At 37.0% G+C, this 24402-nt stretch overlaps 1 protein-coding gene across 2 annotated transcripts; it reads right to left on the bottom strand.

Moving 5' to 3' along the window:
- Positions 1 to 257: 257 nt before the first annotated feature.
- Positions 258 to 23439, bottom strand: zfyve9b (zinc finger, FYVE domain containing 9b). Of its 2 annotated transcripts, XM_061977997.1 has the most exons (16): positions 23153 to 23436; positions 15631 to 16223; positions 15433 to 15532; positions 15150 to 15343; positions 13184 to 13295; positions 12908 to 13030; positions 12673 to 12828; positions 9806 to 10030; positions 9640 to 9722; positions 6511 to 6615; positions 6280 to 6430; positions 4609 to 4689; positions 4233 to 4395; positions 3872 to 3977; positions 3617 to 3796; positions 258 to 1088 (listed from the first exon to the last, which is right to left on the bottom strand). In XM_061977997.1, the coding sequence occupies exons 1-16, from the start codon at positions 23214 to 23216 to the stop codon at positions 927 to 929; spliced, it is 2598 nt and encodes an 865-aa protein (XP_061833981.1). In that variant the 5' UTR covers positions 23217 to 23436; the 3' UTR covers positions 258 to 926. The 2 variants fall into 2 exon arrangements, 1 of the variants encoding a protein (XP_061833981.1); XR_009817066.1 differs by lacking the exon at positions 258 to 1088 and having other exon boundaries at positions 3760 to 3796; positions 4233 to 4483; positions 23153 to 23439.
- Positions 23440 to 24402: the final 963 nt, after the last annotated feature.

Raw genomic sequence — 24402 nt, 5'->3', positions numbered from 1 at the left:
ATGATGTCAACGTTATCGATGGGAAAATGCATTTTTAAACAATATGATTTGCCTGAGCGGTGAGGAGACGCCGAGAGTAACAAGCGGTAGAAAATGGATTAGAAAGGAGAGATTAAAAATTTTTTTTTTTTTTTTTACTTGAGATTTTGGGGACCCCTGACATACAAAATTACTAAGTTTTTCTGTAATTTAATTAAAATTCGGTAACACTTTAGTATGGGGAACATATTCTATGTAACACTTTAGTATGGGGAACATATTCTAAGTAACAAAGACTTAATTTAGAGTTATTTGGACACTAGGGGAACATAAGGGTTAGGATTAGGGTTACTAATAAGCAATAATTCTAAGGTTATTGAGGGAAGACTCTTAGTTAATGGCTTACTGGTTGTATGATAAGGCCATGCAGAATAAGGCATTAATAAGTACTTAATAATGACTAATTATTAAGAGCCAATATGTTACTAATTTGCATGTTAATAAGCAACTAATTAATGGTGAATATGTTCCCCATACTAAAGTGTTACCTAAAATTCAAACAGTGATGGTAAGCGGAAGTAGCAAAATAAAACAATATAACGGAAGTACAAGCCTTATGGTCGTCATTGCAAAGTTTTATTTCTAAGCCGACTAGAATAATCAAATAACGATCCATCAGGCATTCATTCCATGTGCATTAACTACTACCTAAGTCATTCTCTTGGATTTAAAGCTGCTGTGTTAAAGCTATTTTCCCCACACATGAACAAGCTGTGGGGTTGCTACTTACGGTAAATGCTGCGGCTTGAGTTTCACCTGCTGGGTAAGATGAGAAAAACCACTGTAGGAGTGGGACCTCGCTCTCGTGACTCATCAGTGGACGCTCCTGGTGGCAGCACTGCTGAGGTCAGGTCAGGTCAGGTCTAGTTGGAGGTCGCATGACTTGTTTAGGTGATGAACTCCAGGATATAAAAGATGAGCTCCATCACGAGGGGCTCGTCGCCTCTCTTGCGCCCCCTGCTGTGGATGACGGGGATCAGCGTGCTGTCCAGGGCGTTCAGGTACTGGGATGGGAGGGGGTTTCCGTTGCTGCCCGCTACATACCCCACCTAGAAGCATCAATAGAAAAACATTACAGATGAAATAATAATTCAAATACAAACGATGTGAACGTGGAATGACTTTTTCCAAACTAAAATAGACTTATTAAATATCAATGTAATATTACATTATAAGAAAATATTTTTTTGATTAGAATATATTCTAAATCAAAGTCCCCAAATAAAAAACAAGATACAGTATAACATAAATATATTCAAATCGCATAAAAAGTGAATACATTATAAGAATCATATTTTAAATAACTTTTTACGTGAAATAATATTTTAAATACAGTCCTGTACGATGTGAAAATGGAATTACTTTTTCTAAACTAAAATTGTTGAATAAATACATCTTTAAAAATTATATAAAAATAAATGTAATAATACATGATAATAATAAAATATATATATATACATTTTATTTTTTTTATTACAATATATTTTAAATCAAAATCCCAAATAAAAACAAGATACAGTGTGATATGAATGTATTCAAATTACAAACTACATTTGAATACATTATAAGTTGTAAAGAATTATATTTTAGAGCACTTTTTAAACTAAATAATAATCCATTCATCCATCCATTTTCTACCGCTTATTCCCTTCGGGGTCGCGGGGGGCGCTGGAGCCTATCTCAGCTACAATCGGGCGGAAGTGATATTGGTAAATAGAGTCCGACATAATGGGGCCATGGAATCACTTTTTCCAAACTAAAGTTGGTAAATATATAAATGTAAAAAATTATATAAACTATAATACATAATTATAAGAAAATTGTTTTTGATTACAATGTATGTATGTAAAAATCCCCAAATAAAAACAAGATAACGTATAATAAGAATATATTTACGGTAAATTACATTAAAAATTTGAATACATTAGCGGTTATGAAGAATTACATTTTTAAAGAACTTTTTAAATCAGATAATGATATTTTAAATATAGTTCTGCACAATGTGAAAATGTCATCACTTTTTCCCAACCTAAAACTGTTGAATATATCAATTTAAAAAAATGATATAAAATGTAAATTTAATAATACATAATATTAAGAAAATATATTTTGGTTACAATATATTTTGAATCAAAATCCCCAAATAAAAACAAGATACAATGTGATATGAATATATTCAAATTACAAAATACATTTGAATACATTGTAAGTTAGAAATGATTATATTTTAGAGCACTTTTTAAATGAAATAACAATACTATTGTAAATAGAGTCCTACTGCCATCCTAGTCACTGCCATTGTGTCCTTGGGCAAGACACTTTACCCACCTGCTCCCAGTGCCACCCACACTGATTTAAATGTAACTTAGATATTGGGTTTCACTATGTAAAAGCGCTTTGAGTCACTTGAGAAAAGCGCTATATAAATATCATTCACTTCACTTCACATAATGTGACCATGGAATCACTTTTTCCAAACTAAAATTGGTGAATATATAAATAAATAAATAAATAAATTATATATTTTATGTTCAAATCCACCACCCCCCCAAAACAAGATACAGTATAATAAGAATGTCTTTAAACAACATCATACATTTTAATATATTATAAGTTATAAAGAATTACATTTTTAGAGCACTTTTTAATACATTTTAACATAAAATCCCCAAATAAAATAGGAAAACAAGATACAGTATAATTTTAACACATTTAAATTACATAATTTATCAGGAGTGCTCAACAAATGTATATATACACACACACACATACATACATATATATATATATATATATATATATATATATATATATATTTTTTTTTTTTTTTTTTTAAGTTAAAGTACAAATGATTGTCACCCACACACTAGGTGTGGTGAAATTTGTCCTATGCATTTGACCCATCCCATTGTTCACCCCGTAGGAGGTGAGGGGAGCAGTGAGTAGCAGCGGTGGCTGCGCCCAGGAATCATTTTTGGTGATTTAACCCCCAATTCCAACCCCTTGATGCTGAGTGCTAAGCAGGGAGGTAATGGGTCCCATTTTTATAGTCTTTGGTATGACTCGATATATATAAACACACACACACACACACACACACACACACACACACACACACACACACACACACACACACACACTTATGTATATACTGTATGTAAAATAAATAATATAAAATATAAATACTGTACAGAGAACAAAGTAGCAATTTTGATGTAAAAAATATATATATATATTATATCACTTATTACATTTCAAGCCCAAAATTACTGAATAAATAAGTTTAAAAAATACATGTTTACTGTAATATTAGGGCAATTGATAATAATAGTAATAATAATAATAAATATGATCATAATTAATATATAATAACATGTAAATAATGTCCTGCATGCTAAACTGTAAAACTATTGATTTATTATTACCCCTTTTTTACAATCATTTTTCCAACACCAAAATTGAAGTATTTGTTTTATTGTATTTTTGTAACTAAATGACGACATCACAGTATTATAAAGAGTGGTCAGTATGATATACAGTATGGCCACAATGATCAACATTTTGTTAGATATAATACCTGTTGGAGGTCAAAGGTGACACGCAGCCCCAGCTTGGCCAAGCCATCCTCCTTCAGCAGTTTGAGGTAAGGACACAAGGCCAAACAAAAGGCTCGGGCCATGCGCTCTGTGAGTCGGTTGTGTTCCGCTAAGTCACAGGTGACACCTTTAGGCAGGCCGGCCTTCTGCAGGTAGAACACCTGCACAGAACCATCATTTAAAACCTTCAAAGTCTTAAAACACAAACAAAAACTGAAATATCGGATAAAACGTACTTCCGTCCAGTGGATAATCTTCCCATTTTCTTTGTATTCTGATTTCTGGAACATCTTTGTGCTGCTGATGGACTCCATGGATTTACCATCAATGGGGCTTAGAATTCTGAGATGGATCAAACAAAAACACGTTTTTGTGATTGTTGCGACCTAAAATGCTTGATTTTGCGACAGCATTTTCAAAAAGTTACGGCAACATGGCAATGTTTTAAAGCTATGTACGCGTGTAATGTTTTGAATTTAGAATGCATTAAGATAAAAAAAAATCTGTTGTCATGTCTTCCATAATGATTGTGATTGATAGGCAATATTCCAAAAAAGTGCAGTTTCCCTTTAAGCAGCAATATATGGACACACCCACCCTTTATTGACGGTGCTCTTTCCGTCCACCCACTGCAAACAAACAAGCTCCTGGCTGTCCGCTTGGTCCACACGTCCACAGGTGACGACGTAGTCTCGCATCTGCCGTAGCGACCTGCGCAGCTCCGCCATTGTCTCCGGGGTAATCTGCACCATAAGTCCATCTGGGGACGGGGGGTGACAAGTACACAATATCCAGACACCAGTAGAGAGACAAACTTGTCAACACTGACACACACGGAGACGCACAGGCTGTTAAAATGTGCACACACAGACACAGACATACACACACACACACACAAACAATGAATGAATGAAGCAGTCCACAAGCTGCTAAAGTGATGAGGACCAAGCAGTAAAGAACCAGAGGATGCTACCTTCGACGATGCTGGACTTGGCCAAATAACCTGCAGATGCTTTCAGTGCACTACTGAATATGAAGAAACATGAGCCAGTTACTGCAGAAAGAAAGGGAACAAAGAATATGGTGGTTATTTACACCGTGAGGCTATAAATATAATATATGTATATATATATCCATCCATTTTCTACCGCTTGTCCCGGCGCGGCGTGGCGCAGTGGAAGAATGGCCGTGCGCGACCCTAGGGTCCCTGGTTCAATCCCCACCTAGTACCAACCTCGTCATGTCCGTTGTGTCCTGAGCAAGACACTTCACCCTTGCTCCTGATGGGTGCTGGTTAGCGCCTTGCATGGCAGCTCCCTCCATCAGTGTGTGAATGGGTAAATGTGGAAGTAGTGTCAAAGCGCTTTGAGTACCTTGAAGGTAGAAAAGCGCTATACAAGTACAACCCATTTATCATTTATCATTTATATATATATATATAAAATATAATATATATAATATATTATATATATACATATACACATATATATATTTATATATATATAATAGACATATATACAGTATATACTGTATATATATATATATATATATATATATACAGTATATATATACAGAGAGAGAGAGAGAGAGAGAGAGAGAGACATATATATATATAGACAGATATATATATACACACACACACATATATATATATATATATACACACATATATATAGACACATACATATATATATATATATATATATATATATATATATATATATATATATATATATATATATACACACACATATATATATATATATACACATACATATATATATATATATATATATATATATATATATACACATACATATATATATATATATATATATATATATATATATATATATATATATATATACACACACACATTTTTATGTGCTTAATTTAGCACCAAACATTTTTGGAGTATACTTCCCTAAAATCCATGATGTGGTGAAGCCGCAATATTTAATATACGATTGTATAAAAATGATATAACAAATTACTTAAATTCATTAATTCACAGAAATTAATTTTAAAATAACAATACATATTTATTACTTATAATGATACTTGTCAAAAAATGTTTTACTGCATTTATTAAATACATTCAATGAACATTGAAAACAGAGAAACAATACAAACAATCTTCATAAATAACTTTTTCTAAATAATTTTTCAAACAATGAAATATTTATAAAATTAAAAAATAATAAACATAACACAAACGTTACTTTCAATCATCTTTTTTCCAACCTAAAATTACCAAATACATAATATGTATACATATTTCATAAACATCTCTTATAGACATGTTTTTGTTAGTAGACTGCTTTATTTTTTAGTTGTTTAGAATTTTGTCGTTTGGCTCAGTTGATAGAGCAGCCATGCCAGCAACCTGAGGGTTCCTGGTTCGATCCCCAGCTTCCACCACACTAGCCACGTTCGTTGTGTCCTTGAGCAAGACACTTCACCCTTGCTCCTGATGGTTGTGGTTAGGGCCTTGCATGTCAGCTGCTGCCATCAGTGTGTGAATGTGTGTGTGAATGGGTGAATGTGGAAATAGTGTCAAAGCGCTTTGAGTACCTTGAAGGCAGAAAAGTGCTAAAGTGCAATAGAACCCTACCTACAGTAACGGCTGGTTGTCCATACTGACCTTTGCGCGGCTGGTTGTGGATGCTGATGGCTTGCGTCTGGTACTGTCCGTCGTCTCTTTGCACGCAGATGAGATGAGAGTCGGCGGTCTCGTTGAAGCACGCCCCTATTGCCAGTACGTGCTCGTTGGACTTGTTCAGGGCCTTCATCATCTAAGACCATCATCGTCATAAGCATCATCATAAGTAGACCAATACCATTTTCAACTTGTGCACGCAAGTGCTGATGGTACCTCATTGTAGCCACTAGTTGGTATCTTAATGCATGTCTTTTGAGCCTCTAGATCCACAATGAGTCCTGGGACCTTTGGGAGACCATAGCGGTAATTCCTAAAGTCCTACAAAAGGTGGATGCAAAGAGGCAAACATTTTCTGGTTAATTACTGGTAATGTTTTGAGATTTTTTTTTTTTAAGTTAGGCAAAACTGGAAGTATATGGGAATTAACTTTGGGTCTAGTCCCTGCATCTATCGTGGCAGCTTAGTGTGCTGCATGGTATTCTGACGCTGCTGGAGTAGTGACATTGTGAGTCAGCAGCATGTCTGTGATCTTTTTCTTTTTTCCTTGTCTTCCTCTTCCCCAGGGGGGAGAATCCATCAGGGCAGTTGCTGGATGTACCATTTCCATTGTTGGGGTCCCTTTCTGCACACATGGGGTGTGGTCTCTCGCTGGCTTGGGGGCTGGCTGTCCCCTGCTTCTCCCTTGCCTTGTCCTCTGCCGGGCACGTCTGTCTATGACCTGCCGCTGGCATTACCAGGCGGCACAGTGGTCCGGCTCTGGGGGTCCTGTTGCTGGCCGGCCTGACCATGGTTGGGCTCTCTGGGTGGCTGGGGCCGTACTTGGGCTCCCGCACACACTCGGAGACAAATATATTGTACATACATAAACACATACATACTCCTATACACACAATTATTCATACATATATACATACACACGTACATTCATTCATTAATACATACACGCACACATTGGTACTTACCTACATACATAAGTGTATACGCTCCCACATACATACACAAATACAGTACATACATACACACTCACGGTACATACATCCACACACACATTCACTATAAAAACAAACATATACACATACTGTACATATACATACGTACAGTCATGCATATAATCACGTTTCATCAAACAAACAGTATATTAACGTTGTTCCCCAAGGGGAAACTGGATAAAACACGGCACAGTGACAAAGCTTAACCTATTGTTACAATAACACTCTACAAGGTTAATGCAGTTCGCTTCTCTTTCTTCCCCTCCATTTACCTGCTTTCTTTTATAATTCAAGTTATCATTACATATATGTATTGTTGCATTTGAAACAATTGCATTTTATTATTCATTATCACTTGTTCTATTTCTATTGCTCCATTTGTAGTGCAATAATGCTCATTGTCATTTATGTTATTAATATTTACTTCACTAACTGCTTCTCTGCTATCACATTTCATATCATATTTGTACATATCCTATTTGCTGATGTTGTTCTGTTTTTGTTGTTTCTGTTGTTGTCTCTTTGTCTTATCCCCCTCTTGTTTCCGTAATTTCCCCCTATGTCTTCCTTTTTTTTCTTCTTTCTATCCCCTCTTGCTCCGGTCAGGCAGCGCCAAACATTAATATAAACCCATTCAATGAAGTCAAATGAAAATAATGCAACAAGAGATGTATCCCACACTTCTCTTTGGTAAAGTAAATCTGTACAGCCGATATGGGCATCTACATCAACAATATGATTTGCCTGAGTAGCTGGACAGGACAAAAGAACAAATTTGGGGTAGTACATACAGCATATACAATATCCAGTGAAATGTATTTAATATTTATTTGATCAAAGGTATTTAATTGTTATTGAAACAGAGGTTGCCTTCATTTTTACAAACATATTTTTAAAATACCATTTAATAATTCATACTACATTTGTTAACAAATAGAAATTCATAAAAATCCACATCATAGGTTACAATTAAAATTTTGGAAAAAGAAAATATCCAAGGTAAGGCATTCTATAAGAGAGAAGACTTTTATTTGTGCAATTAAATTTTTTCATCAGGATATTTAATTACAAATAAATAGTGTATTTTTTAAGTCTTCATCATATTACAATAATATTGTATGGTACACATTATAATTGCCATTATTGTTTTCATATTTGAATAATAAATATTCAAAGTACAGTAGGTTGTTTATTTGAGAGGAAGCCTTTACAATATATAATCAGAATTTGTTGGATGATATTTAATTAATATTTTCTATATGACACTATAATGCACAGGTTCTAATTAACATTATTTTGGACTATTATTCAATTGATGCTAAGTGTTTTATCAGAAGAGGCTTTTGTTTGTAAAAATATATATATTTTATGTTATAATTATATAATATTGTGTTACTCAATTAATAGTGTGGGTAATTGTTGTGAAAAAAACATCAATTTTGATGATTTTAGATAAAAAAAATCTAACCAGAAAATAAAAAATAACAAATGATTTTTAAATGATCTAAATTGGTGTACATTACATGTATTGTACAGATTATTATTATTATATTTTTTATATATACACTATATGTATTGTACAGGTTATAATTATTATAATTTTCTTGTTAAATACAGTATTTGAAAATTATTCATTTGAGGTAAGGTGATCTTTTAGGAGGCTTTTGTTTGTACAAATGTATTTTATAATACATAATATTGTGTTATCGTTAAAATCAATAAAAACTAATTAAATAACAAGTTCCTACAATATATTACACTAAAATATTTATTGTAAATTTGATCATATTATATACAGTATATATATATATATATTATATACAGTATATATGTATATATATATATATATGTATATATATATATATATATATATATATATATATATATATATATATATATATATATGTATATATATATATATATATATATATATATATATATATATATATATATATGTATATATATATATATATATATATATATATATACACACACACACACAGTTTTTTTTTTTTTACCAGACAATAAATAAACAAATACATTTTATTTTTAAAAGATCTACATTGGTGTACATTGCATTTATTGTACAGATTATAATCATTATTGGAAAATTATTTATTTGAGGCAAGCCGTTTATTGTAGAGGATGTCTTTGCTTGTACAAATATATTTTGGATTAATATTCAATTGTATTTTGTTTGCCCTCCCACAGAATAAAAATCACATTTCACTAAAGAATATATATTAGACTATAATGTGTATAATGTGTGTATGATATAACTTGGTACAATAATTATATTATCATTTTGATCATTTACTATAAGCTACTAAAAATACTATAAAACTTGACTCACCACTAAAAGTCTCATGACGGTGTGGCCTATCTCCCCAAACAAGGCCTTCCTGAAGCGCACGCTGTACAGAGGACAAGGATAGACTGGAAAAAGACAAGAATACGGATGGTCAGCAGCAGCATTAGCGACATGCATGAGTTTTATTCCCACCCCCGAACCGGCTCACATCTGTACTCGGCGCCCAGACGCAGCATGAGGCGCAAGGGGAAGGCCTTGGCCCAGGTCACCTCGGCTCTGTGGACCAGCAGGCCAAAGAGGTACGGCTGGCTTGGCAGGGCTAGACCTAAGAGGGACTGGCGAGTGGGGGAAACAAACAAGAAGCCGGCGTGCTCCTCACTGCCCAGGAAGCTGCTGCCGAACAGCGATAGGGACAGGTGTTTTATCACCTTACCTGGGGACAGAGAACAAGAAAAAACATCAGGAGGGCCAAGACAAGGTTCAATAATAAAATAAGGGCAGTCTTCAAATTGCCTACGAGTCTTTAAATGGAGAAGCTCGATCAAGATTAAACATGACACCTTGGTGTTCTCATTGGTGGGAAAAAGCTTGTCATCAATAAATATGAACAGCCGTTTGGTTGCAGAGGGAGTGAAAGGTGCACCAACAGTGCCATCAAGTAAAGTGGTCAACACAGGCCTGACTTTTCCCCAGGACTGTAGTATGGGTACCACTAGTGGTACGTGGGCTCTATCTAGTGCAGGGATGTCAAAGTCAAGGCCCGCGGGCCGGACCTGTGGGCCCCGGGATGATATTTCATTAGTATTAGAACCGGCCCGCAGGCCACAGCCGCCTGCTGCTGTTTTGCACGCACCAATACTCCGTCAGTGTTGGTGCTAGGAATTTTCAAAATGGGGTCCCAAGGACCCCATCAAGTCATAAAAATGGGGCCTCACAGTTCATTTTTTGGGGTCCCACTTTTTTGTAACCGTTTTGAAAACAAATGATAAATGTATGCATTATCCTGTTATATCTCACATTCTATATTGTGTTTTGGAAAAAGGTTGTCATAAAGGTTAATTCATTAAAAAAAATAATACAAAAGAAAACACATTTTATGCAAATGTAAATTTATTCAGTTATAAACATTCATTCACTTTTTTCTTGCCTTCATGGATCTAAACTTTACCGTTGCCGGTATTTTTTTTCTATATTTTTATTGTAATATTTACAGAATGTGTTTGTTCTATTTTTGGCCAAAGTAAGACAAAGAAAACAATCTGAAGTTGTCTTTAGTTTTAATGCCATGATTTTAATAGTCCGGCCCGTGTGTGCACAGATTTTCCTCCATGCGGCCCCTGAGCTAAAATTAGTTTGACACCCCTAGATTCTAGTGGTATGCCAAAAGGATCACTTAGCACTTAACAATTTTATTGTCATATATTAAAACACAGTGTTACTGTTCAAACTGTATGTAATGTTACAATATACTTGCTAAATAAAACATCTGCCTTGTTTTTAACGAATATTTTATCCTATGATACTATATTTTAATGTTGGTCATTTCGGTGGAACATGGAGAGTTTTCTGACGTGGTACCTGGTGATAAAAGTTTGAAAACCACTTGTTTAGATAATCAAGGATGTTATATTCAGCTTTCTTGAGGTGGACAAAAAGTTGTTTTGGAGGACATGGTACACATGCTTTGTTATGTACTAGCCTGGCTTTGAAGGTAAGTAATTATTAATAATGTATTTATTTTTGGTCTCCCGGCTAACAAACTAGCAGCTAATTGAGTATATCCGTACACAGTGTGGAGTCGCTCCTCTAAATTAATAATAATCACCTTAATTACGGCTAATAAACTGCATTTCTTAATATCGTAAGTGTTATTGACAAATAGGACGACGCTAAACATGTTACACAGCGAGGGTAAGCAGCAGCAGGCATGCTAACAGCTAAGCTAGCTTCAAACTACAGAAGAAATAAGTGCATCAAGTAAACTTTAAGAAATTTAGATAGAATTGTGTTGCAGCCGAAAGTAAGCAGGTATAAACAAGAAATTAACAAGTAGATTAATAAGAGTTAGAGAGAGGATAATATTACAAACAACCAGTGGGTGTGTCAGCATTGTTGCAGTCAGTACACATCACATGAGAGGGTGGATTGATCCATAAATTGGTGGTGTCAACATCAAGGGTGCGATACTAAAGTGATTACGTCAATATTTTTATTTTCTCAAAAAACATTTTACAAAACAATATGTCACTGGGCACAAGAGGACTTTGAGGCTATGATTTCAATTAAAGATCAGTGTATGCTTTGGTATTTCAATTTTATTTTCAATAAACGGAATTGAAACACGGACCATTAAATAAATACCGTATTTTTCGGATTATAAATCGCAGTTTTTTTCATAGTTTGGCCGGGGGTGCGACTTATACTCTGGAGCGACTTACGTGTGAAATTATAAACACATTACCGTAAAATATCAAATAATATTCGAGGAAGAAGATTTCATGGGATTTAGCAATTAGGAGTGACAGATTGTTTGGTACACATATAGCATGTTCTATATGTTATAGTTATTTGAATGACTCTTACCATAATATGTTACGTTAACATACCAGGCACGTTCTCAGTTGGTTATTTATGCGTCATATAACGTACACTTATTCAGCCTGTTGTTCACTATTCTTTATTTATTTTGAATTGCCTTTCAAATGTCTATTCTTGGTGTTGGATTTTATCAAATAAATGTCCCCAAAAAATGCAACTTATACTCTAGTGCGACTTATATATGTTTTTTCCCTTCTTTATTATGCATTTTCAGCCAGGGCGATTTATACTCCGGAGCGATTTATAATCCAAAAAATACGGTAATAGTAGTTTTTGATTTTACACATAAATATTTTTTTTATTTTAACAAGTCATGCAATTAATCAAAAAATATCCTATTAATCATCATTATACAGTCAGTGATCAGGTCAATACATATGCCATTGACTTGTTGTGCTTGGATCTTACTACATTCTGTTGCCTTGGATAGTAGACCATAATGAAGTGTTAAGTGTGCAGTGTGTAAGTGTGTCTTACCTGTGAGGCCGTCCCTGTACAGCTGGATAAAATGTCCGAATATGTCCTTAGGGATGCTCTTCTCTTCAGGAAGACATTGCAGGAGCACGACCACTTCCACCTGGCCCACGGCATGCATCCCCTTGGTGGTCACGCACCAGCACTTCCTGTTTACATCTTGTCACACAAGTTAAACTTAAAGTTAAATCGTGAGAAGGCTTGAAATGCTTAAAAAAAAACTTTTAAAAAAACGTACAGTTGACCATCTTGACCATGACCAGCAGGTTGGCGTTGAGAACAAACACAAGAGGATTGGACCTGCCGCTCTCCAAGTCCTGGATGAGCAACATTTCAGAAGGATGCTCCTCTACACTGTAATCTGAGAACAGAAAAGGATGCTTTGGACGGAAGCATGATAAAAGCGTAAATGCTTCAGTTCGTGGGAAAAAGGTTAAACTGTAGTTTGGTCGCACTTCTGAGGGGAAAAAAGTAACATTCCTAGTAGCATCAGAATGAACAAAGCTGGGCGTACCTCCTTTGACTCCCGTGGTCGTGAGGATGGGCGGCAGGCCGTCCAGCGGGATGAGGTTGGATGAGCTGCTCACTAAAGAGGACGTCCCCCAACTTGGAGGACCACGCGCCTCCTTGAAGGCGGAAGAGAAAGCCAACAAGGACAAGGACCACATCATAGGTGAGATCTAAGGTATAAACTATCAATATGTCTTTAAAAAAGAAAAATCCATCCAAGAATTGAGGTTTTGTATTACATACATATGCTGTATCTACATAATATATAAATACATGTATATATTTTCAGGTATATATTTTTATATACATACATGCATATATTTTCAGGTATTATATATATATATATATATATATATATATATATATATATATATATATATATATATATATATATATATATATATATATATATATATATATATATATATATATATATATACACATACACACATACATATAAATATATAAATGTACATTTACATATATATATATATATACATATATATACATACACACATATATATATATATATGTATATATATATATATATATATATATATATATATATATATATATATATGTGTATATCTATGTACAGTATATGTATATATATATATGTAAATGTACATTTATATGTATGTGTGTATATATATATATATATATGTAAATGTACATTTATATGTATGTATATATATATATATATATATATATATATACATACACACACACAAATTACAAATTATATATATATACATACATACAAAAACAAGATTTAAAACTGGCCTTTAGAAAATATATATTTAAATTACGATAGAGACTGAGATTGAGATCAAATTGAAGGAGGAAGTAGGAAGATTGAGATTCAGAATTACAGGAAAACTGTCTGATGAAGATTAAAGACAAAGTATAACACTGAAACTATGAAGCATTTTGACTTCTGAGTATTTAAAATAAGTATTTAGATCTGGAATTAGAATAAAAAATTAGAATAAAATGCAGATATTGATATAGAAATAGTGTGTCAAAATAATTTTCAATTAGAGCCAATTTGCAGTCATAGGGCCGCGTGTAACAGTGAATATTTATGAATATGAATTTAAAAGGATTTGCCTCATGATATGACAATAATTTTTTTAATGTACACTGTAAAAACAAATCTGTAGATTTTACGGTAAAAAACTGGCAGCTCAGTTGCCAGAATTCTACTGTAAAAGTTATGATGGTTTTTTCCACAATTTTTAACGGTAAAATCTACTGTTCTTTTAAGGTGTATTACATCAACAATATGATTTGCCTGAGTAGCTGGAAAAAGAAAAGGTGTATTATTGTAAATGAAAAACAAAACAAAAACGATCACAGTTCTTCTTTACAATAAAATTGTGTTGACCGTAAAATCTATTTTCACTTTTACAGTGTACAATTTGATATATAACTCACAGTGAAATCATAAGTTAAGCAGATATTTAAGCATACATTACAAAAATGTTTGTAATGTATGAAAATATATTTGTTGAATTACTGGATAATATTAAAGTTTGACAAATATGCAGTTGCATGAAGTAGATGTATTCTTCTGTCAAAATGGAATACATTTAGTAAGAAAAGATTTTGATATTGATGCGTATTACTTCCAGGTTTTCACGGGACACGTAAAATGACATTAAAACTGAGAATACCATGAAGATTTAGAATGAGATTTTACATATATATATATATATATATATATATATATATATATATATATATATATAAATATATATATATATATATCCCTGCGATGAGGTGGCGACTTGTCCAGGGTGTACCCCGCCTTCCGCCCGATTGTAGCTGAGATAGGCTCCAGCGCCCCCCGCGACCCCGAAGGGAATAAGCGGTAGAAAATGGATGGATGGATGGATGGATATATATATACTATTTTTATGTTGCTCTGTACGTTCAAGTGTATTATTGCTATTCTTAATATGGCCTACATTAGCGCCCCCATGTGGCCTGGAGGCTCTCCGGAGCTGTGGCGAACCTCCTGGACGTTTGGCCGTCCTGCTCCGCGCCCGGCTCGTCAGCGGCGTGAAGTCTCCGACGGGCGTGCTGGGGGTCAACTCGGACTGCCCGTCGACGGGGATTCCATCGGCGAACCGGACCCTCCTTCTCCCCCTGGGGGAGGTGCCTGCGGGAAGAAGAGGCGAGATGTCGTGGTGGCGAAAAAGGACATGTTGGTGAGCTTCAATGGGCGAATAAAACATAATTGTGGCTCACTTTTAATGAGGGTTGAATGACAGGAAACACAAACCCGCCCCTCCTTGCCATCCAGATGTGTAAGTCTGAACTTCAGGCCGGAGCAAAGTGCACAAAACACCTGACGACACACACGTGCACATGCACACATGTATACGATCACGGGTAATGTCACGGTAATAGTGCACACCACACATAGCTGCACGATAGGGGCCTCACCTTTCCGCAAGCGCGACAGTGGTGCCTCCGCTTGGTGAACGTGAACTTGACCCCGCACTTCATGCACACCTGAGCCTGAGCGTCCGGGATCCAAACCGGAGCCACCTCCCCCAGGGCGCTGCCTCCATCTTTGGACAGGTTGCTGGACTCGTTGTCGGGATCCACGGGGGAGAATGCGGAGTCTCCCACCGCGCCCTCCTTACTGGCGAGTTCCACCTCGCCTCCATTGGGTCGTTTTAAAGGATTTTCCTCATGCGATTCCTCCATCTCCTTCTCCTCAATCACTGAGTCCTCCTTGGAAGGGCCAATCTGCTCCTCCTCAGCTGGACTCAGAACCAGGCGACCGGTGGTTGACTCCTCACGGCAACCTTCACCCCACGTGGTCACCGTGCAGCCGCCTTCCTCCACGTGGAGGATTTTGGCAGGGTTCTTCTGCTCGGACGACATGACCACGTCATCCGAGGAGGACTTGGAGGGGTCCCCGGGTTTGATTTGACCTGATTTGGACACATCTCCATCTTTGAGCACCAGGAGGTAAGGTCTGCTCAGCCATGGGTGTTTGGTGTCACCAAGAGGTGCGTTGTCTCCTTCATCTGTTATCAAGGAGAGTGTGGCCATCATTACACACACACACACATGCATTGCATAACTGCTCTAAAGGAAAAGGCGTGTGCTAAGTGATCATTAAAGAGAATGTGAGGACTCATCATCCTCCACACGCTTTTCATGCTTTCAATCATCGCTGGAGGTCGCAAAGTTTAACAGGACATCAGCCTTGAGAGATGATCACTGCACACTCATGAACATACATCAACTACTTCACGGAAGAGACATAAAAAAAGCAGGCTTCACTACACATCTTTAAAAAAAAACACCAGTCAACTACATAGCGTGGGAGCTGTAAATTTGACCATATTGTTTTTCTTCTGTGAATATGCTAACCTAGCATGATGTTGCTGTTAAAATGTGATGGTAATGTTAGCAATTTAACGTTTGCATCCTCCTGTCCCACCCTTGTGTGGTGTTCGGGTCTGTGGGACCAGTTTTCATTTTCTATTAAAAGAAAAATGATACAATTAATTAATTTTTCTAACGGAGACTCGCTGACTTTTGCTCATTTTCTGTGAAGAACGTATATCAGAATACATATTTAATGACCACACACCATACACCTCACACACACACACACACAGCAGTCCTAGACAGGAGGAGGACAGAGTGTAGGTACACAGAACATCAGAGGGTCAAATGTGCAAGAAAATGAGAGCAGACAGTGTTGACAAACAATGTTGCAACCTTGTGTGGGAACCGCAGATGCAGAAACACAAAAGAAGAATCCCTGTGGGATGCAGTAACGGGCAGATACATTTTCCATGCAACGTTCATATTGTTGTTACTCAGCCAGCGTTTATGGGTCTGATGGACCCGTTGCATTTTGTGGCTTTTAATGCCTCACAATCAAACACTTTTATGTTAAAATACTGAACAGATGTTTACCATATCCCAATACACATCTGTACAGTTACTCAGCCAGCGTTTGTGGGTCTGATGGACCCGTTGCATTTTGTAGCTTTTAATGCCTCACAATCAAACACTTTTATGTTAAAATACTGTACAGATGTTTATTGGGATAAGGTAAACATCTGTTCGGTATTTTAACATAAAAGTGTTTGATTGTGAGGCATTAAAAGCCACAAAATGCAACGGGTCCATCAGACCCACAAACGCTGGCTGAGTAACAACAATATGAACATTACACAAGGGCTAAAGCAGGCGTCTTAAACGTTTTCCAGACCAAGGACCCCCAAACTGACGGAGAAACGAAGCGGGGACCCCTTACTGATTCAAAACACTGACTGTGTTTTGAATTAAAACTGTCCTATAGGTACCTTGTGCAATACCAGACATATTGAAATAATGCAGTATAGTTGGCTGGCAACTAGCATGCTAATTGTGAGCTGGCAACTAGCATGCTAATCACTAACTGACCTCTTGGTTGCTAATCACCAGCTAGCAGGTAGGGCTGCATATAACTAGGTCAAGGGTCTGCAACCCAAAATGTTGAAAGAGCCATAGTGGACCAAAATTAAAAAATCTGTCTTAAAAGCCTTATGTAAGTGTTATAATGAAAGCAACACATGACCTAAGTGTCCATATTAGCCTACTATCAAAATGACTATGTGTCGCAGGCTGACACAAATCTTCGTTGACAGAAATGCTGAAATGTAATATTTATTCAACACATTTTTTACAACATTGGAAAACATTAGGCTTCTCAGAAAGTGGGATAACTCCTCTAAATTACTGGCTTTTAATGGCCAAAAGTATAGTTGTGTGTGTCCAAGTTAAAGGAAACAACAGGCTGTCTTCTTCTAATAGATTTATCACAATCTTTGTTAGCTGGGTAACATTTGCTGTGGTCTATAATGGCACACAAACTACTATGAGACATGCAGCCAATATTACATAAGGATAATGTGTCATGAGCAATTCAGATATAAAATAAATACACAGAGGAAATTAAATGAGCTCAAATATACCTACAAACGAGGCATAATGGTGCAATATGTACATACAGCTAGCCTAAATAGCATGTTAGCATCGATTAGCTTGCAGTCATGCACTGACCAAATATGTCTGATTAGCACTCCACACAAGTCATTAACACCAACAAAGCTCACCTTTGTGCATTCACGCACAGCATAAAAAGTTTGGTGGACAAAATGAGACAAAGGAGTTGCGTAAAACACGTCTTTCTCTGGCATCGTTGAAGAAAGTTATACATCTAAACAAACTACGGTGAGTTCAAGGACCGCCAAAATCAGTAGGACAAAACTGGCCAAATACTCTCATCAGAGAATCATGTTTCATAAAGACAGTGTGATTTCTAACAATTAAGGATGTTTGTGTCATGTTGTCCTCTTACTAATAGCTAGCTGGCAACTAGCACGCTAATTCGCTAATTTTAAGTTGGCTATCACCTTTTAGCAGCTTGGTCCAACATTAATTGCTTATGTAACCTATTTTATGGGCTTGCCTCTACTGATGTTAAGTTCCTTTTATAAGCTGTTATACAGTATATATATATATACACATCTGCTGTCACATATACTGTATATATTGTAATATTGTACATGGTCATTGGTATATATTGTATATATGTTATAGACATAATATAATATATCTGTATATATATTATTCTGTACACATATTATGTATATATTCGCATATATGTTAGATTTTTTATCACTATATTAGTCTATTTATACCTGCATTGTCCTTTCCATCCTTACACTTTCCATCATTGTAACTGAGCTACTGTGTTGAACAATTTCCCTTGTGGATCATTAAAGTTTGTCTAAGTCTAAGTCTAAGTCTATATGCCTTGAGCTATTATTTTGAAGGCGCTAAGAGCGGAAGTGGTGACACGTTGTAGTGGAGCGGAGGTTTTGAAATAATTTTTTTTATAAGGTTTATACAGTATATGCCTTGTTGGCCCTGCAATGAGGTGGCGACTTGTCCAGGGTGTACACCGCCTTCCGCCTGATTGTAGCTGAGATAGGCTCCAGCACCCCCCACGACCCCGAAGGGAATAAGTGGTAGAAAATGGATGGATGGATGCTTTGAGCTCTTATTTTGAAGGCGCTAAGAGCTCAAGGCATATACTGTATAACAGCTTATAACAGGAACTTAACATCACAAAGTGGCAAGCCCATAAAAATAGGTTACACTAGCTATCTTAAATGACAACATGAATATAGTATAAACATTAATGTCCATATTCACTGTCATTTCTATAGACTACAGTGTGTTGGAATGTGAATGTGTATTTAAAAGATTTGTTTTAATTTATGGAAAATTGTCTGATCAACCAAAAATGTCACAACCCCACCTGCAGTAATTTTAGGCTAGGTTTTTTTTAGCACGTTTCAGCACATTTTGGGAAACCGAATTTTAGCTCCAAATTGTGGTCGAGCTTGACGTCACCTACAGAGGGCTGGAGACAATTTCATATTACATATGGCATGTGGTTTAGTCAGATCTTTATCCCGAATAACTATTTTTGCAAATAATTTGAAGGAATGATCAAGTATGGCTGCCAGTTGCATTGTTACAGGTTGCAGCAATACAACTAAAGATGGAGTCAGCATGCATACATTTCCAAATGATGGATACATGAGGAAAGTATGGGACCTCTCCAGAAGAAGAAGACTTTGGATGGGAAAAATTTTGCTTGAAAAAAAGCTAAACGCCATCTCGATTTTGTCCTCTTCTACTGATGTTTTCCTCAAGTTGCTTTTATATTTATCTTTGCTCATAATGTTAGCCATATCAGTCTTTAAGTAATCATGGTCTCGGGCAGGCCTGGGCAATTATTTTGCCTCCGGGGGGCAAGTTTAGAGAAAAATATATGTCTGAGGGGCGGTATATCTGATTTTTAGGAACAGACAGACCGCCTTAGAAAACGGAATGGAATTTTACTTTTTTTTTACTGAATGAGACACCCAGAATGTACATGAAAATAAAGAATGTGGGATTTACAATATTAACTATGAACGATAAAACACTGAATATTGACAACATATGAATGTCACACCATCTCTCGATCGACATATTTTACAATCAAGCGAATGCAACAAAAATAGCGATATATGAACGCGAAGTGTAAAAAAAAACCCACCTGCAATCTGATATATGACTAAGCTTTAGAACTTTGTTGTAAAAATCTCCTTCCATGTCTGTCCGTGACACCCGCATTTCAGGCTGGCCCCTCTGGAAACACTCTGTGGAAACGCTCCCCACCCACACTGCTTGGTGCCTCGTCGGAGCTGCTGTGACTTTAGATTACAATAGTAACTAATTAGATTATCATAGTAACTAGTGTATCATGCAAAAGCGCAGATTCCAAACATTGAAATACTTCGTATATTTCAAGACTTATTTGACTCATTTGAAAACATCACTGCACAACATAATGGCAGCTACAGTTTCCATCTTAAAAATCTGAAAACAAATATTTGGGAATGTCCGGCGGGCCAGATTGGTCCTTGTCTAGGGCGACAATAACATGCAATGAAGTGATCAAAATAATAGTTTTACATGGCTTTATCCACACTGTATATATGGGGAAATGGGCTCCAGTTCCGTTGATGACGTCACATCAAAAGGGGCCGGCATATTGAGTCTGGCGATGGAAAGGGGGGCGTTCGAAGTACAGTTATTTCCAGATTACTCAAAAATGAATTGATATTATAGGGAAAGACTGCCATTTATTTTCAGGAACAAAAACGATGGTAAGTTGGTGAAATCTCTATCGGATGCTACGGGTCCTTTAATGTTAGTATATGACATCTGTTATGTAGGACAGGGGTCGGCAACCCAATATGTTGAAAGAGCCATATTGGACCAAAAATACAAAAAAAACAAATCTGTCAGGAGCCGCAAAAAGTTAAAATGCCTTATGTAAGTGTTATAATGAAGGCAACACATTAAGTTAGCGTCGGTTAAACAACTCCTGGAAATTAGTGGCTTAAAACTGCCAAATGTATAGATGTGTGTGCCCAAGTTCTTCTAATGGATCTATTACAATCTTTGCAAGCTGGGTAACAATTGCTGTGGTCTGGAACAACATGGCACACAATCAGAAATGCAGCCAGTATTACATACCGATAATATGTCATGCAAATATAAATTAAATACACAGATGACATAAGTAAATGAAATTAAATGAACTCAAATATAGCTACAAACAAGGCATAATGATGCAATATGTACACACAGCTAGCCTAAATAGCATGTTAGTAAATAACATCAACAAAGCTCGCCTTTGTGCATTCACGCACAGCATAAAACTTTTGGTGGACAAAATGAGACAAAGAAGGAGTGGCATAAAACACGTCTTTCTGTGGCAGCTACGGAGCAAGTTGTACACGTAAACCCACTACGGTGAGTTCAAGGACCGCCGAAATTAGTAGGATAAAGCGGCGCTGACCAAATAGTGTCATCAGTGAAACATAAACATATTAAACAGTGGGCTTTCTGACAATTAGGAAGGTTTGTGTCATGTTTGCTCTCCGACAGAAATATTATCAAAACTACACATATATTTTTCCCCCTTCTTTTTCCATTTTTGAAAAAGCTCCAGGGAGCCACTAGGGCGGTGCTAAAGAGCCCCATGCGGCTCAAGAGCCGCGGGTTGCTGACTGCCGATGGAGGACAAAAGCAGAGTTACAGTGAATAAGGCAGGGGTGTCAAACGTAAGGCCCTACAACAGGTTTTATCCGGCCCGTGGGATGAGTTTGCTAAGTATAAAAATAAGCCCACATTTTTTAATGAAAGAAACTGCTGTTCTAAATGTGTCCACTAGATGTTGCAATAGCAATTCTTTGTATCTTGGTAGATGATACTACATATGTACAAAAAAAAAAAAAAACAACACATGTTAGGCTCCAGCACCCCCCGCAATTCTGAAAGGGACAAGCGGTAGAAATGGATGGATGGATGTTAGTACATCAGTCGAGGAAAATGAGCAAACTACATAAATAACATCGTGTAATTCGATTTTTTTTTTTTTTTATCTTGATAGCTGGAAAATTAACACTAATGAGTTGACTGATGAATATTATCACATAACTTATTCGGAAAGTATAAATAACGACAAATAAAAGGTAGAATACTAAAATGTAAGCATAAAAAAACTCCAACATTATGATTTGTACAATTTCAGAATGTGCTTGTTCTATTTTTAAACAAAGAAAACAATCTGAAGTTGTCTTTATTTTTAAGTTATCGTGCCGTGATTTTACCAGTCCGGCCCAATTGGGAGTAGATTTTTCTCCATGTGGCCCCCCATCTAAAATGAGTTTGACACCCCTGATATAAAGTTGATAAAGCCACACACAACTAACTCATTAGAATAAAAGCTACAGACACACAAGGCAGACAAGCACTTGTATACTCTCTAAATTTCAGCATGAACTGAAGGCAAAATGTTGGATAATACATTTCCAATACTATTGTGGGAGCTCTGAGACTTATTTAAAAATGGGTGGCAAATTGTGAAACAGGGGCTCTTTAAAACTTAATACCCCCACTGCAGAGTCAATAGTCTCCATGACTGCAAAATTGCCTAATGCACAATTCTGAGTGGAACAAAGTACACGTTTTAATGTCACGTCCACGCCTTATTTTTGCTATATTTTAGTAATAGTAATAATTTAAAAAAGTGTTACGTACTGCAGGTTTGACTGTGACGCATCGAGCACGTGCTCTCGTGTTAAAATCCACGCTCGCCAATGCGACACTCCGGCAGACCCGTCATCCTCTTTCATTATCTCGATCCACGCTCTCTACTTGTTTTGTTTTTTTTGTATTTGTTTTGCACCCATTCATTCATTTTGCATGAGTCAACCGCAGAGCGGACGCGCGCGCTGCGTGCACACGCGTGGACAAACGCTGCATCAGCGCTTTTCCAGACACAAACACGCGAGGCGCGAAACGGCGTGATCAGAATGGAGTCTACCTTCCGTGACGGCCCCCAGGAGGCTCTCGTTGTCGTCGTCCCGCGCCGAGAACAACTTCAACATTTTCCCCTCCACTTACATCACAGGCGGCGGCAAAAAAAAGGATGGCGTGGAGAGGGTGGGTATATAGGGATGAGGATGATGAGGACGAGGGAGGTGGTGGGGGCTGTGTTTGCCTCTTTACCCCCCACGGAGAGACCCCCCTCCTCCCTTCGTTCTCTGCAGCTCGTGGAGGAAACTCAAGAGGCGTGCAGAAATGTGCCCATTGCTGCAAGTGCAGAGATGTTATGACGTCACATGTATTGAGCAAGCTATGCGGTCAGTCAGCGGCCACCTCATTAGGCACAGGCGCACAATCAGAGAGAGTCAGGACAAAGTTTGCAGTGGTGTGGAACTGCACTGCATCATGGCAGATTGCCCCTGGATGGGTTAATATAAATCACCATCCAAAAATGCAATGTGGTTTCTGGTAATTAATCATGGCATTACAAAAAATTGGATATCTACTGAGAATAGTTTAACATGCATTGACATACACTATATTGCCAAAAGTATTTGGCCACCTGCCTTGACTCACATATGAACTTGGAAGTGCCATCCCATTCCTAACCCATAGGGTTCAATATGATGTCGGTCAAACCTTTTGCAGCTATTACAGCTTCAACTCTTCTGGGAAGGCTGTCCACAAGGAGTGTGTTCATAGGAATTTTCCACCGTCCTTCCAAAAGCGAACTGGTGAGGTCACACACTGATGTTGGTCGAGAAGGCCTGCCTCTCAGTCTCCGTTCTAATTCATCCCAAAGGTGTTCTGTCGGGTTCAGGTCAGGACTCTATGCAGGCCAGTCAAGTTCATCCACACCAGACTCTGTCATCCATGTCTTTATGGACCTTGCTTGGTGCACTGGTGCACAGTCATGTTGGAAGAGGAAGGGGCCCGCTCCAAACTGTTCCCACAAGTTTGGGAACATGGAATTGTCCGACATGTTTTGGTTTCCTGGAGCATTTGAAGTTCCTTTCACTGGAACTAAGGGGCCAAGTCCAACTCCTGAAAAACAACCCCACGCCACATTTCCTCCTCCACCAAATTTCACACTCAGCACAATGCAGTCTGAAATGTACCGTTCTCCTGGCAACCTCCAAACCCAGACTCGTCCATCAGATTGCCAGATGGAAAAGCGTGATTCATCACTCCAGAGAAGGAGTGAAGGCATCTCCACTGCTCTAGAGTCCAGTGGCGACGTGCTTTACA

This window comes from Nerophis lumbriciformis, linkage group LG18 (assembly GCF_033978685.3).
Source record: "Nerophis lumbriciformis linkage group LG18, RoL_Nlum_v2.1, whole genome shotgun sequence".
NCBI lineage: Eukaryota > Metazoa > Chordata > Actinopteri > Syngnathiformes > Syngnathidae > Nerophis > Nerophis lumbriciformis.
Note: the sequence above shows the minus strand (reverse complement) of the source record. Positions and strands in the feature narration are given on the sequence as shown.